The sequence below is a fragment of the Hevea brasiliensis genome, chromosome 14, assembly GCF_030052815.1.
Source record: "Hevea brasiliensis isolate MT/VB/25A 57/8 chromosome 14, ASM3005281v1, whole genome shotgun sequence".
In the NCBI taxonomy this organism is placed as follows: domain Eukaryota; kingdom Viridiplantae; phylum Streptophyta; class Magnoliopsida; order Malpighiales; family Euphorbiaceae; genus Hevea; species Hevea brasiliensis.
In genome coordinates, this window is record NC_079506.1 from 87,942,946 (window position 1) to 87,959,732 (window position 16,787).

A 16,787-nucleotide genomic window follows, 5' to 3' on the forward strand; every position below is an offset into this window, starting at 1 on the left:
ACAAATTGCAAAAAAGAATTTCAATTGCAAAATTCAAAGAATTTGCAATTTCCCAATAGTAGAAACTTCTGGGTAGAATCCCAATGCAACGTCGAAGAAGCACCATGATCGAGCAAATCTACATCTCACAAATTCCAATCTCTAATCCTAGAAAAAAAAAATCCCTTGAAGTTGAAACTCTATATTTTAAATGAGGCATTTCTAAAAAAAGTTTTAAAAATAGACATGAGGACGATTTGTAGACAAAATATAAATTTAGGGACTAATTAATATAATTATCAAAATTAGGGACCAACCATAATGAATAAGAACCCTAGAGTAATTCACCCAAAATTATATTATTACATTTCTATTCTTTATCAGTGTCAGAGATATGTATAAAGAGAATTAATTTAGATTGTCATATTTAATTTGATTATACGAAAATGATCTTTGTTTTTATATGACAACAATTTGATTTCATGAAAATTCATCTTATTAAAAAAAATAAAAAAATGTATAATTTATTATTATGTGGTTTTGCACATATTACATATAGAGTAAATTATGTAAACGGTACCTCAACTTAGGAGTGTATAATAGTAAAGTACATAAATTTAATTTGTAATATAAAGCCCTTTGATTTTTAATTTAACTAACACATAACTACCCTATAATCTTTAGTAGCTAATTTCTAAATTATTTATACTAACATGTCAATTATTAAATTTTTTATGAAAAAAAGCACATTCTAATGGATTGAAAACTCTGGATAAACAAATTTTGGCTTATTTGAGTATTGATTTGTGCAATTTAAATTGCTAAAACTGTGAGTGGAGGGAAAAATTAAAATTTTTTTTTCCTTAATAAGTGAAATTAACAGAAAAAAATATTATTTTTTAATCTAACAAGTGTTAAATATGCAAATACAGTTTAGAAACTAACTACTGAAAAGTTATAGGGGTTTTAAATTTTTAAAATTAAACATTATCGAATTTTTTATTACAAACTAAAGTTTAATTATTTTACTGTTGTATACCTTTAAATTAAAGTACTATCTATATAATTTATCCATTATATATATGGATGAAGATTCATTTTATTATAAAGGAAAACAGTAGAAAATAATTTAAAGGTATTTTTGAAATCTTAATTAAACTTTGAAAAATTAGAAATAAATTTTTTAGTTTTCTAAATTTTATTTTTTAATTTTTTAAAAAAATTTACCATAATTTTTCACAAGTAAACAAAGAGTATTAGCATCATCATTTTGATAATCATTGCAGCATGATTTCGTTTTATCATCTTTATGTTTAAAATTTTCACAAAAAGACATTAGCTAAAAAGGGACAGCAGCAACTGATGTGTTGCACTTGAAGTAAATAACCATATATAGATACTTCTATTTTCTATGATAATCTACCAGTTTAAAATCTTTTAGCCAATAAATTAAGTTTCCTTTGATTTTTTTTATCCATTCTCATATTTAAAATAAAATAATTTAATTTTTTAACTTAAAAAATAATATATTTTAAAAAAATTAATTCAATTGTATGAAAATTCTTTTAAATTCTTTTATCCAAAAAAATCCTATATGATATCTACAAAATAAATTTTGTTGACTCCAAACAACTCACAATAATTTGTTAATTAAAATTACTAAATTTATTATCCATTTTTTCTTGGTCAAGAAATTGATGTGCACTGCGAAAGTATGCATGTAAACTACAAAGAAACAAAATAAATATATAAAATATTAATTTTTACTTAGTTTACCCTTATCATTTGGGCTACATTCATGGTCATGTCATTTTTTACTATCAATAAATATAAATCATTAATTACAAATTCAAAATATACTATTTATTTACTAAATTATATTCAAGAGTACCCTCACTCATAATAAATACATTAGTTAGTCCTTTCTGTCTCACATAACCTAATATATTTACTACTTTAACTGTTACACTATAAATGATGTCTTCAATTACAATGGGCAAGAGCTTTCTCATCAATAGACAAGAATTCTTTCATCTTGAATTCTATACCCTTTCTCCACTTTAGGGAAAGAGATCTATAGGACTGCAATTGACAAGAGCCTCTCATCAATGGACAAAGTTGAATCCTTAGCAATTAGCAAACATTTTCTCTACAACGTGCGACAACTCCACTCCATGTTGAAAGTGATGCATGAAATCCGCAAGTATACGGGTCGTTTCAAGTAATAGAGTGATGAATCAAGTATCGTTCCCATGAGGATTTGTTGTTTGAGTACCAAACTATGAATGAAGCGATTATTTAGGCTAATGATTGATGAATAAATGGTAAATGTAAATGTAAATGTAAATGAGCAAAGTAAATTGATGAATCTAATTGGAATGGGTAAAGAGCAAGCAAATAAATTCTAAATCTAGATGCAATTGGACTAAATTAATAGCGAGTAATTTAAATCAAAGTCTAATTATGATAAAAATGATTTCAGAGTTGGGAGTTTATGCATAAATTAATTAGGATTTGTCTTGGGTATTCCAATTTTAAGGGAAAATAGAGTTTGAAGGTGATTGATTCTAATTAAATTCCTTTGATATCTTTTTCAAGTAAATCAAAGTGTATTCTAAAATAACCAAACCTACTTTCGTATGATATTTGATTACTTTAAAACCGATTAAGTTTTATAACCAATCATTAACTCCTCTTAAAACCCTAGTTTATTTCTAAATCTAGGTAATTTTAAGTTTCAATCCTTGATTATCTATCAATGACTTTCACTTTTCGGTCCTTCAATCAAAGATTAACACAATACCCAATAGGTACCAACATTAGGCAAGTAAATCAAGCACACAAGGAATGAATCAAAACTCATATTTATATGAAATATGGAAATAATCAATCCAAATTCCCTAATTAATCTAAAACATATTTCCCAACTCTGAAATTCAAAGAGTTTACTCACTCAAGTTGGTATTTACAAGAGAAATTGATGGATAAGTAAAGAAAAACATGATAAGAGGACTAAAAATAGAAAAACCCAGGTAGAAGAATCCAAAACTCTGATTTCTGGAGCTTCCAGAGATGGTTGTAGCAGCTCCTCTTCCTCAGAAAAATGGCGTCCTTCTGCCTCTCTCTCTTTTTAATTTTTCTTTCCTTTTTTCGTTTCTTATTGTTTTCTCCCTTTCTTCTTGTGGCAAAAACTAGAAAATGATGTTTTATATGGTCCCAAAAAGGTGCCCTAAAAATAGATAAGAGCTAAGGAGTGGATAGGAAATGAGGTGTAAAATGATCTAAGTCAGTAGCATTATTCATGTTCTGGGTAGTCTGCTTAGGGTACTATTTAACCCTAAGTAGCTTATTCAGCAAATTTTGGCCTGTGGTTGCACTGTCTGTTTAAGGTTAAGTAGGCCCTCAGCAAATCTCGGCAGGTTAGAATAAAATGGGTTTTTCTGCTCATGCTTGACTTCCAGCTTGACCTGTGCTGCACCTTAAACACTGCAGCTTACCCTAAGCAGGATCTCAAGCAGGATCTTAAGCAATTCTTGGCATGTTTTGGGATGAAAGCTTGAATGTGTAGGATTTAAGCCATGCTTGACTTGCGGCTTGCCCAGGCTTAAGGTTAAGCAAGATGACGTATCCTAAGCAAAGTCTCAAGCAAATTTTGGCTGACTTGATTTTTCAAGGCTTAATTTCTTTAACTTTCCTCCATGCTCAAAGAACTCCAAATTTCTTCAAATCACTTCCTAATGCACTCATTGATCTTCGATTTGCCACAAAAACCTATAAAAAACAACAAAATTACAAAAATCAAATATAAAGTATCTAAAGTTAACAAATAAGCTAAAATAAAGCAAAAACATAAAATATACTAAAATATAAGGGCAAAATGGATGCAAAACTACCCTAAAATGCCTATATGAAATGAGCGTAACAAATTCCCCCAAACTCAAACATTTGCTTATCCTCAAGCAAATTAAAAATAATTAATGCAATTTGGGGTACCTTATCTTAAATTTATGAAAATTACTTATCCAAACTCTCAAGCTTACTTTTAGCCACCAACAAACCATATACCCACTTTCAAGGTACAAAGAATTCAATCCTTACCAAAGTTATCACCGCTTAGCCTTGGGTCAATTATCCATATCATTAAGCTTAAACTAATCAATCACAAAGAATAATCATGCCTAAATAGACTCTAGAGCAATCCATAAACTAAAGTGCCTCAGATAATGATGGAGTAAATCAATGGATGAATGATATCCCAATCTCATAGGTAATTCTCCTATTCCAATCTCCACTAATGTAGCAAAACACCATCAAAAGATCGAAAGGACTTTCAAGGGTTGTAATGGGGCTAAGGGGGTGATAATATGGCTAACAAGGAAAGGATAAAGGTAATAAAATATGAGAATAATCAAATTATTAAAAGATCAAGACACGCAATTTTTTTTTTCCAATGGGAGAGGGAACTTTGCAACTATTCACCAATGCTAGCATATAATTTTGAAGCTTTTGGAGGGACTACATAAATAACATTGACTTTGAATTACAATTATCCCTTTTAATTCACCCCCAAACTCATTTCTTTGTATACTTGGGTGGTGAATTCCTTTACATATCATAATTGAATTTGCTAACCTTTTTACTTTAGTCACTTCTCCCAACTAATTATTATATGTGTCACACCCTACTCCTCTGTAAGATGTAACATGATCCCGTAGTACACCTAATGAACCGTACTTTGCCTACCGATAACACATTAGATATACTACAAGGGATTTTAAAACAATTTTCATGAAATTTAAATCATCACTTAAAATCTGGTGTTATAAAAATTTTTCAAAATTTTGGCAAAGTGCCGGCTGTATTTTGAGAAAACAGTTCTTGAATCCTGCAAAGGAAAATACTCCCAATATGTTTTCTCAAATACAACTCCAATAACTTCATTTCAACTCACAATTCAAATTTCAATAAACAAATCAATTCATTTTCAAACCAATCTCATCATAAAGAAACATTTCATTGATTACAAGACTCAAAATTAATATTACAAAACTATTCAAGTAAATGAAATCTCAAATTTATATTACAATGATTTGCATTTAATTACGTACCAAAATATTTTACAAGAGTTTTTATACAACTACTCAAATAATTTACATACATATTATTACATGCATACATCAAAACCTGTGTACATGGGTATACCTGGAACTGATCTGAATGTCTCTTCAAAGAAGCTTACTCAATTACTCTATGCTCTTTTCACCTGCAACAGCATACAAAGCTATCGCTGAGTGGTGAACTCAGTGGTGCACAACTATAATTTAAAACATAGTACAATATACATTGACAAAATTTACAGCAAATAATTTGGAAATCTGAATACTCATCAAATTTCAAAACTCAAAATATTCATTGTCAATAATATAAATCATTTGCATAAAATGACTTTGATCACGAATTTCAATTTATCAAATCACAACTAAACATTTAAGGTAATTCCAACAAAATCAATTATACATAAATCATAATTGAAATCACAATTCTTTACTATTCAAAAACCATTCTTTATCTCAAAAACCATTCTTTATCTCACTAACTATGCAAGACTAATCCGAAAGGGCCATCTTCGGGGTGATTCTAACTCCCTATGGTCGGGGAGGTCGAATCATCGTGCACAGTACACATCACAATAATGAATCTTCCGAAAGGGCCATAACATAAAACTTAGATCTAACCTCTAATAAGAAGAGAATCTAAGGCTATGCACGTACCATGGTAATCAAAACACAACTAACTCCATTGTCTTCTCAACAAATGAGATAGACAGCTAATAACCTAGTCAAGCATCTATAGTGAGGTATAAAACAATATCACAATCCTTTTAGTGAGCATAAATCACAATACAATTCGATTCAAAGTCAATTCCAATATCCAATAATTTTTATGCTCATCACAATTCAAATCATAAATTTGCATTTTTCCATGCAAATTGCCCATCACAATTCAAAACATGTTCTATCACAATTTTCCAAAACATAATTTATTCAATCCACAACAATGCTTAATACTTGTGGAAATACCATTTCACAAAGCTAAATTCATACATACTATAACAATTTCAATAATCATTGAATTAAATCCAATGCTTGTTAAACATAATACATAAGAAAAATATGTCATTTAATCATATGAAATATTCAGAACAAAATCAGTTAAAAACTAGTTGTGCACAAATCTGATTTAAGTCGCTCCTAGGCCTTGATTCAATGTTCTTTATGCTTCTCAATATCCTTATCAACTGAAACACACAATTTAAAGTGTTTCAGTACTCAATGAATTTGTTTCCAACCATAAAATCCAATATCTAAATTTTCTTGGTACTATTCCCTTTAATTCATTTCATTAGTCAACTTATAATGTTGACCCTTGATGCACTCTAAGTGAGTCAATTCTAATGTTACCAATATGTCATATTTTATAGTCCTTTAGTGTTGGTATATGTTACCAAATTCATTTTCAAGTGTATTGCATTTTATTGCAATTTACCAGATTTTGGTACACTATTTTGACCTAGCCGGACGACTTAGTTCCCTCGATTTTCGGGTTTCGGTCCAAACTAAAAACTTGTAGGTCTATGTCTTATTGCACGCGGGGCAAAATTTCAGGTCATTCTGAGTTGTGTAGACCAAGATATGGTCAATTTACCAATGCTGGACAGAATGCACTAAAATGGTAGGCTTAGGTCATTTTTAGGTCACTTTTGGTTCGGCCAGTTTCGGTACCCGAACTTGTGCAAGCTATTTGGATTGGTTCTGGCCATTTCTGAGCTTTGGTGTCTTCATAAGAATTGTAGATATATGTCTAAACTATTCATGATAAAAATTTCAGATCAATTGGACCTATTTTGAGTAAGTTATGGTCAAAATACTAACTACTGCTCAAATGGTCAATTTTCAGGCTTTCAAGTCACTAATCCTGATTTGGTCATTTTTCAAGTCACCTTCTAGGCAGAATTTAGGTAAGCTTCCTTACATTTTGTGCCTAGTTTCATTTCCAATTGGTCTCATACCAATTGGAGTCACACACTTAAGGTTCTAAGCTAAAGTGTACACTGCCTTGTTACACATTATTCAACACTTACTAATTACACATTCAATACTTACCAATTACACATTCAATACTTACCAAGTTTACCTTTCATGCCAATTCTGATTTGGTACCTTAACATTAACACACTTTACATCACATTTTGGTCATTTTGGGTAGCTTGTAACCACTCTCAATATACACATTATAACTCAGAATTTTCAAAGTCCAATTATAATAATTTAACCACATGAACATATCTCATTTATATGTCCAAATCCAAACAATTATTCACATACACATGCTGCCACCATAAGCAACATAATTCAATAATATTTCATGAACTTACACACTTCAATCTTCTTCATGAGGCTGCCACAAGTTTACACATACCCATCAACTTCCATTTTCACTTTTCAAGCTTACAAATCAAACTTTACACATGGAATTCAACTTCAATACAATTAAACATTTAAATCAACATCCAAACAACCATTTACATGCAAGGACAAGCTATTCATGGTGAGGTTTCATTGCTGCCAAAATGCTCCATCACCAATAATTCATCAAACCTCAAATTTCTTCCATAATTCAACTACCCACAACCTTAGTTACACTTTTAATGAAACAAGAATTGAAAATAACCACTTACCTCTTTTGGACTTCTTCAAAACTCCACCAAAACTTATCTTTCTTGCTCCCTTATTGCTGCCCAAGAGGTATACACCACTTTTAATGAAGAAACTTGCAAGAAACCATGGCTTAATCATGGTAGATGGAGCTTGCAAGAAGGGTGGCCATGGAGGAAGCTTGGAAGAACATTTGGCCATGGAAGAACTTGAGAAAGCAATTCGTCAAAGTGAAAAAAAAATGAGGAAGAAAGTGAATTTGCATTCTGTCCACTTGGTTTTATATGTCCACTAATCCCTCTTAGTGGAGCACTAGCCATAAATTCATGATTTAATTAGTTAAAGTTCCATAATTTGCACATTTGCCTCATTTCTTTCACTATTTAAATAATGTACCATATTTTTATTTTTCATGACATTTTCAAAGTGTAATACCACTTATTTTTAATAGACATTGAGGTCAAAAGTCAACTCTAGGTGTCAAATGACCAAAATGCCCCACTTCGGGTTATATTCCTGATTTTTCGGTAACACCGATTTTTGTCGTTTTCTCGATTTCTCGTTTTTCTTTGTACTAATTAATTAATTTTTCTTTGATATTTCTAAGGACATTTATACTTCAATAAGTCTTTAATTATGTCTTAAAACTAAATTTCGAGGATTCCCTGCAGTCCTGGGGTCGACTATTGCCTGCGCCGTAACTCCCCCGTGCGGTCACCCAATGCTGCGGTGCTGGCTCGTTTAACTTAGTTTCATTTCATTGCTATTATTTTTCCTTCTTTTTTCTTGTATTTTCTTTTCTTGTATTTCATTATTTTATGTCTCCTCACTAATATTTAAATATAGTTCTAGGCATCCTAACTGTCCGGACAACACTGGTCACCAGAACAGTAGAACGCACTACCGAACATAGGGGTGTTACAATTCTCCCCCCCTTAAAATAAATTTCGTTCTCGAAATTTTACCCAATAGCCATCTTACAATATTCACATGTTTATTTGCTCCTTTCTATATGATCGTATAATCTTCTTTCTTCTGAATTTGTGTAAGACTTTTAACAATCCAATATAACATTTACTTTGTTTATACAGCACTAATCTTTTCTTACTATCGTTCTATCTAATATTTCGATTCATGTTCCCTTCTCGAATGACCATTATGGTCGTATTAGAATTACTTATCTAATCATGGGTCTTTTGACCATTCTAGTCAACAATCTTACTCACATTCGTAACATTTCTTTGTTATATCTGAACCAACTGTTCAAATTTTTACTTCCACAACTCTTTTATTTATCAATATTCTATAACTTACTTCCTTTTGTACTGAACTATAACCTTTTGATAATCTAATTTTTGAGTTTTAACTCCCTAAGTAGGATTTCCAAACTCATTTCCAACAATAAAATTTTGTCCTAACATAACTATACCAATACAGATGCCATTGGCAACTATTCTCATCTTGGTGTACTATCGAGTAATACGTAGCTCTACACAATAATCTCAAGTCAGTAATCTGCAGCTTACAGTATAAACATCAAGAACATTGCACAGTTACTACGATACATCCCAATAGATCAAACTTTCTTATATTTTATCCTTTTCGAATTTACTGATATTCGAATCTTATTTTGTTTACAATATCCATTAACAATTACTAACAGCAACATTTTTTTTTTCCTTCAAGATTATTTGTGTCAATATAATATCAATTACTTGTTGGATATTTTCATTTCGCGGATGCATCAAATCAAGAAACAATAGTTAATTTGACATATTTTTCCTATATATGTATGTGTATGTGCGTGTGTGTATCTTGCTAATTGGTGGTAATTGGATAAAGAAGAATGCAAAATTTTACCAGGAGCCATGTACCCAATTGTTCCCTTCATCCCAATGGAGCTAGTTTGGCCTTGAGAAGAGCAGCTGGTTGTTTTGGTAAGGAACCTTGCTAATCCAAAATCACCAACATGAGCTCTCATGCCACTATCAAGAAGAATATTACTTGGTTTCAAGTCACAATGAATGATTGGCACTTCACCATGGTCATGAAGATAATTTAGTGCAGAAGCCACATCAATTGCAATATGAAGTCTTTGCAAAAGGTTCAGAGTCCGCGAATGATCGCTACCATTTTCTTTTGGATGTAACCACATTTTCAAATTTCCATTTTCCATGAAATCATACACTAGAGCTTTGAAATTTTGAAATCAATACTTGAGCAGCATATCAAGATCTGAACCACATTTGGATGTTGGATAAGCTCTCGGAAGCTCCTTACTGTTGAAGATTGAGTACCTTTACAGCAACTAACTTTTCTCCTTGCTCAACTAAACTTCCTCTACATACTGAGCCAAAACTGACTTGTCCAACTAGACGGCTTATCCGCAATAAAAGGCATGGAAGGAGGATTCTTGCTTGACTTTCGCCTATAGAAACACAGAAGCAGGTTAATCCTGGCCATAGTCGCATTAGGTGATTAAATATTTTAATTATTAAATTTAAGAATATAAATTATTAATAAATATATTTTTATACATATTATTAATTAAACAAATATAAAATTAAATGACTTTGGATATCATTTACATAATAATAATCAAGCCTGAAATGAATTTGAGTGATTAAGAATAAATTTTAATAAAGTTAGAGTATATTTAAATATTAAAATATTAAAATGTAAAATTATATATTTTTAAAAAGTAGACCAAAACCATAATTTCAAAGAGGTTCCAAGTGTTGAAGCTAAGAAGTAAGGTGCATATGAAACTATCAAATAGATGAAATCATACTAATTAGACCTAATTTTTATGGTTTTTATTTGAATTATATTCATTATGGGTTAGAAATTATATAAATTAATATATTTTGATTTGGTTTTAGTTTTGAAAATTATCAAACCAATACAATCCAAACCGATGATTATTACATTCAAAAGAAGGAAAACTATGAATACCTCTACTATAAGTAAATATTTTATATAATATATAAAGGAATTTGTAAATACTTATTATCAAGAAGTCTAATTTGAATTGAATATATTAAATTATATTTTTTTAATTACTAAATGATAATATTTTTAATTATTTAATTTATATATGAGTAAGAGTTGAATTAATAAAAACCTTAAAAGTGTTGCATGAAGCCTAAAAATAAAAAAAAAAACAACTTAAATTATCAAATAGAACCAAACTCGAATCCAACCCATTTTATTATAAAACTAAAGTGATTAGTTTTATAATTTATTTTGTTAATTTCGATTTCAATACTTTTCAAACCGATTTGATTATTTTGGTTGGGTAAATATGTTGAACCGACCAAATTGCTCTACTACGTACAACACTTTCAAAAAAAAAAAAAAAAGGCTCCCCAGTGAATAAATGCAAGGAAACAAACAAATGAAAAAAAAAGAAGTTAAAACACAAAATAAATATAAAAATTAAGAATAAATAATTATAGCTAGTCATTACTCCAATTATTTTCAAAACAAAAGGGTGTCCTTTGTGTCGCTGTAGCGATTGCAGCTACTCGTAGCAGCGACTTAGGGTCAAGGTGACGTTGACTCCACAACATGCTACTGCCATAGGGCAAGATAATAATGCTTGAACAGAATTGGGCAAAAACATTGGGAATCCTATTATAAAAAATGGGGGACTACTTGTTCCAATGGAAATGGCTCGAGCCATTGATGAGCGTGTGAAAGAAAGAAAGAAGTGGCGAGCCATCACTGAGTCATATCTATCAGGGTGGGTGCAGCAAGTTGATTCTGAATGGTGGAAGAAATTTTCAGTGGACATTTTCTATGGATTCATCATCATGCGTGGGCTCTCTAACGTTGTTGATTATGATTTATGATTGTGGCGATGGGCCAAGCGTCTCTGCCTCTGATGACCTACAGCATTCCTCCAATCAATCAGACTAGAGTTTGAGGTCTTGAATTCATTATTGCTAAGCGTTGCTTTGATTGGTTGCCTACAGATGACGATGATGATAAACATTGCCTTGAAGGTTGTGGACTTTGTATGGATTGATTCTTCCAGGACATTGAATGGAGAAGAAAGTTTTGAAGAACATGATTAATATTATCAGGCTATATAACTTAAAGATTTGAAGATAGATATTTATCTCAACAAATAAATTTAAAAGTTATGAGAAATTACCACATGATGAATTTTATAAGTATTTTTATAAAAATTAATTAAATTCTAATTTAATTCCATAATTTAATTTTATAATTAATAATTTTTATGAAATTAAATTAAAATTTAATGAATTTGAAAAATCAAATATATATTTATAAATGTTGGAAACTAAAAAAAAAAATGTTCTAAAAATCAATTTTAATAAAGGATTGAACGGTGGTGTATATGAATTCCATCAATTTTAAAAATAAACTAAAATTTACTAAATTGTTATGCATTTTCAATACTAAAAAATTTTTATGAATAATTAAAAATGACTATTATCACAATGTTGAAGGTATATGTGGTAATTGGGAACCCGGCAAGGCGGCAACTGATGTCCGTCCGCCAGGACCGTCAGAACGGCAATGCCATCTTCTTCAAACTACGCAGGCCACCACTTTGCTCTCGATCTGAGTTCAACACAAAGCCAAGCAACCATTGTTCTTATTGGATGAGTTAAAGAGCAAATTTGGGAATTGGAAATTGCTCATTAGCTTCAAGATTTTGATGTTTCAACATTTAAATATGCATATTTTTTGAATTGCTAAAATATGCATATTTTTTGAATTGCTAACTGATATTCAACATTGAATGGTTTCTTCAAAGTCTAAAGATTTTTTTAGACTCTTGATTGAAGAATTTTATTCTCTTTTATACTTTCTATAATCTGTTGCCAAAGCACATGTCTGATTTCTAGTTTACTTTAAATTTCTTGATATCTTCCTGCAATGATTTTCTGCAAATCATAGCATAAGCACTCTGCGTTACCTAGTTCCTACACCACATAATACTAAAACAAGTCAATTTACCTAGGAATTAATACAACCAAAGGAAGATAGACTTCTGAGAAGTGAAACCAAACCATAAATATTTCTAGTTTTTGAGTGCTAAAGGTGAAAGATTGGTATAATTCCAAATCACCGACATGAGCTGTCATGTCATTGTCGAAGAATATTGCTTGGTTTCAAGTTACGGTGAAAGATTGTCATTTCACAATGGTTATGAAGATAATGCAATGCAGAAGTCACATCAATGGCAATACATAGCCTTCAATATAATTAAAATATGAAAATATTAAGTAGTGGTAAAGAAATAGACTTTACTGTATTAAGTCTTTTTTCGAACCAAATGAAAAAAAAAATACAAATTTGTTGAATAATAGAAGCTCATGCTTTGATATCATGTAAAAAAAAAATAATAATAAAAAAAAAAAAAAACAGAAGATAAACAGCAAGCAAAGCTGGAGTTGTTTTCAACGAAGATACAACATAAACATTCTCACGAACACAACAAAAGAAAAATTCATTGATTTAGAACTGGGGATACAAAAAGAAAACACAAATACCTTTTTTTTTTTTCCTCTCAACTCACATAACAGCTCATTTCAGCCACTTCACACTTATTTCTAGCAAATACACTCTCCTTTTTATAGGCAACGGGCGCCTTTACAAGTCAGCAAAACCACACCAAAGACAAACTTCCGAAATTTAATTCTAAAAACATGGACAATCAATCCTTTGCAAGTAAAAACATTGCATCAAAATATTTTCAGCAGCAAATTTCAGAAACTCCAGCATTATTTCTCATGGCCTCAATTGGCTCTCTGAGTCCTCAGCCGAAGAATAGCTTCCATGATGAAATTCAATTTTCTTGTGACATCCCTCATATTCATTCGATCTCCTGGTACTTCTACTGAGCATGCAAGTCCTAGTTCAAGGACTAATACCACACATTTTTTCACATCCTCTCCCTTTGATCCCAAATTTTCAATACTGAAATCATGTTCTTGGATCTCTATTTGAGTATCATCAATGTCATTGTCATCCATATTTTCTGCCATATTTGTTGGTGTCCCTAGTTCTCCTGTTGTGAGAAGTACTGGATCCACAACTTGCATGACTCGTCTTGGGAGCTTAGCTTTGACAAAATTGTGGAGATTTAGACCATCTGTAAACATTTCTTCAATTGGCCTTTTCCCTGTGAACATCTCCAGTAAAATTACCCCAAAGCTATAAACATCTCCTGATATTGTTGCCTCACTGCCTATGCCATACTCTGCAGTAAATTTATCTTCAATTCTATCACAATTGTAACAAAGCAAGTACAGACCAGTCTACTGTATATGAATGAATGTATGGAATCTGTTTTGAGCTTGTAAAAGGGGAAAAAGTGATGGATTCAGAATAAGAAATATTGGAGTCTTTGTAGGAATTTCATTTGACAGAATGCTGCATTTCTTTCTATGATGTTTTATCACTAACACATCCTTAAATTTGAGGTTATGCAACACACACACACACACACACACACATATATATTTTGCAATTGATCATTTTTTTTCCTTCAGGATTGTTTGTGTGTCAATACAATCTCAATTACATGTTGGGTATTTTCATGTCACGGATGCATCAAATCAAGAAACAACAGTTACTTGACATATTTTTCCCGAGTGTGTGTGTGTCTGGCCAATTGGTGGTAATTGGATAAAGAAGAATGCAAAATTTTACCAGGAGCCATGTACCCAATTGTTCCCTTCATCCCAATGGAACTAGTTTGGCCTTGAGAAGAGCAGCTGGTTGTTTTGGTAAGGAACCTTGCTAATCCAAAATCACCAACATGAGCTGTCATGTCACTATCAAGAAGAATATTACTTGGTTTTAAGTCACAATGAATGATTGGCACTTCACAATGGTCATGAAGATAATTCAGTGCAGAAGCCACATCAATTGCAATATGAAGTCTTTGGAGAAGGTTCAGAGTCCGTGAATGATCAATACCACTTTCTTCTGGATGCAACCACATTTCCAAACTTCCATTTTCTATGAAATCAAACACTAGAGCTTTGAAATCATTGCCTTTGAAATCAATACTAGAGCAGCATGTCAAGATCTTTACCAGATTTCGATGTCGGATTTTGGTCAATGCTTTGCACTCAGCGAAGAAGCTCTTGGAAGCTCCATGCTGTTGAAGATTGAGAACCTTTATCGCAACTAACTTGTCTCCATGCTGAAGTAAACTTCCTCTATATACTAAGCCAAAACTACCTTGTCCAATTAAGTTTTCTTGAGAGAATCCTGCAGTTGCCTGGAAGAGTTCCTTGTATGAAATTTGAAACAGCTTATCCGCAATAAAAGGCATGGAAGGAGGATTCCTTCTCGACTTTCGCCGATAGAAAACACAGAGGCAGGTTATTGTCATGAAGAACACAACTGAACTGATGGTTGTGACAAGGATTATGATTGTGGAAGTCTTTTTCTGTTTCTTTTTTTGGATAGGACATGGTGGCAACTGCAGTTCAGGGATCCCCCCACAAAGCTTACTGTTTCCAACAACTGAAAATGTCGTTGCATTTCTAAAAACTCCTTTTTTTGGCACTTCACCTTCAAAGTTGTTGAAAGAGAGATTCAAATATTGTAAAACCGAAAGGCTCTCCAGATCTTCTGGAATTTTTCCTGATAAGTTGTTTCTTGACAGGTCTAAGTGTTGGAGACCTCTCAAGGAAGCAAAAGATGAAGGAATAGGTCCTTGAAGAGAGTTAGTGTGCAAATTAAGGATTTCTAGGCTCAAACAATCACCTATTGTCTCAGGAATTTTGCCAGATAACTTGTTCTCTGAAACATCTAATGCATAAATATTTTTCAGGACGCCAACTTGGGTGGGCAAGGAACCTGTCAATGAGTTCTGTGATAAGTCGAGAAGTTCTGATAGAGAGAAGAGACCAAAGATCTGTTGTGGTATGATACTAATCAGCTTATTCTGTGAAATATCCAACCGTTTGAGGAATTGGATGTTCCCAATACTAGAAGGTATTTTTCCTTCTAATTTGTTTTCATCTAAATAAAGCTGATATAGCTGGGTGATATTACCTAGGGATGTTGGGATTTCACCAGACAGTAGGTTTCCTCCTAAATTCAATAACTGCAGCTTTCCAAGCTTCCCAAATGAAAAAGGAATAACACCAGAAAAAAGGTTTATCTCCATGGCTAATTCGTACAAATTGACAAGATTCTCAACCCCTATTGGGATTTTACCTGATATATGATTACTTCCCATGCCTAATACATAAAGTGTAGACAAATTGGCTATGGAAGTAGGTAACAAGCCACCAAAATTATTTGCACTAAAAAATAGAATTTTTAGATTGCTGCAGTTTGACAAAGATGTTATGAAATTAAAATCTTGACTCGTGCTATTTCCCAGAAAGTTGTGCCCCAAACTAAACCGCTGAAGATCATTCAAATTTCCCAGATTGGTAGGAACTTGTCCCGTGAGAAAGTTGCGAGAGATGTCAAGATCTTGAAGCTGAGAAGCGTTGGCCAATGAAACAGGAACGCTTCCATGAAACTGGTTGCCACCCATGGCAAGTTGTTGCAGGTTATGAAGAGTGAGGCCTAGGTTCGCTGGGAGACTGCCACTCAGTTGGTTTGATGAAGTATAAAAGAGACTGATAGATGAGATATTATAAAGGGTGGGAGGGATTGTACCACTTAGATTGTTGAAGTTGATCACAAAGATGATTAAACTTGTTAATTGTCCCATTTCGCTAGGAATATTTCCGTGCAGATTATTAAAGCCTACAGAAAAGACCTTGAGAGAGGAAAGGTTTCCAAGGGATTGTGGGATCTCTCCTGTGAGATTATTTGTTCCAAGCCTAAGTGTTACAAGCTTCTTTAAAGAGCCCAGCTCAGCAGGAATTTTTCCCTCCAGCCTGTTTCTTGTTAAATTCAAAACCTTGAGCTCTGAGGAGTAGGTGATTTTGAGTGGAATTTCTCCACCTAGTGTGTTGTTTGACAGGTCAAGAATTCTCAATCTGAATAGGCGACCAACTTCCAGGGGAATTTCACCATAGAACTTGTTGTCAACCAGGTTGAGGAACCTTAAGAAAGTGAAATTTCCTATATATGGAGATA

The 16,787-nt window shown here is 32.1% G+C and overlaps 2 protein-coding genes across 2 annotated transcripts in view; both read right to left on the reverse strand.

Moving 5' to 3' along the window:
• Window positions 1–33: 33 nt before the first annotated feature.
• Window positions 34–10,157, reverse strand: LOC131173084 (probable LRR receptor-like serine/threonine-protein kinase At3g47570). The gene is made up of 3 exons (XM_058134735.1): window positions 10,043–10,157; window positions 9,641–9,887; window positions 34–118 (listed from the first exon to the last, which is right to left on the reverse strand). Exons 1-3 carry the CDS (start codon window positions 10,155–10,157, stop codon window positions 34–36), a joined length of 447 nt encoding a protein of 148 aa, XP_057990718.1.
• Window positions 10,158–13,468: 3,311 nt separating this feature from the next.
• Window positions 13,469–16,787, reverse strand: part of LOC131173085 (putative receptor-like protein kinase At3g47110) — a 153,509-nt gene continuing 150,190 nt past the window's right edge. The window contains exons 3-4 of the mRNA XM_058134736.1: window positions 14,385–16,753; window positions 13,469–13,932 (exon numbers count right to left, since the gene is read on the reverse strand). Coding sequence (XP_057990719.1) covers window positions 13,469–13,932; window positions 14,385–16,753 — 2,833 coding nt within the window. The remainder of the gene's footprint in view (window positions 13,933–14,384; window positions 16,754–16,787) is intronic.

What these genes read in the sequence shown, in the direction of transcription:
- LOC131173084 (XM_058134735.1), bottom strand. Translation starts at nt 10,157, where the DNA reads ATGGCCAGGATTAACCTGCTTCTGTGTTTCTATAGGCGAAAGTCAAGC. An exon ending in GACAAGTCAGTTTTGGCTCA is followed by an intron (nt 9,888 to 10,042) that starts GTATGTAGAGGA and finishes AAAATTTCAAAG; the next exon opens with CTCTAGTGTATGATTTCATG. An exon ending in GGTGATTTTGGATTAGCAAG is followed by an intron (nt 119 to 9,640) that starts GTTCCTTACCAA and finishes TGTGAGATGTAG; the next exon opens with ATTTGCTCGATCATGGTGCT.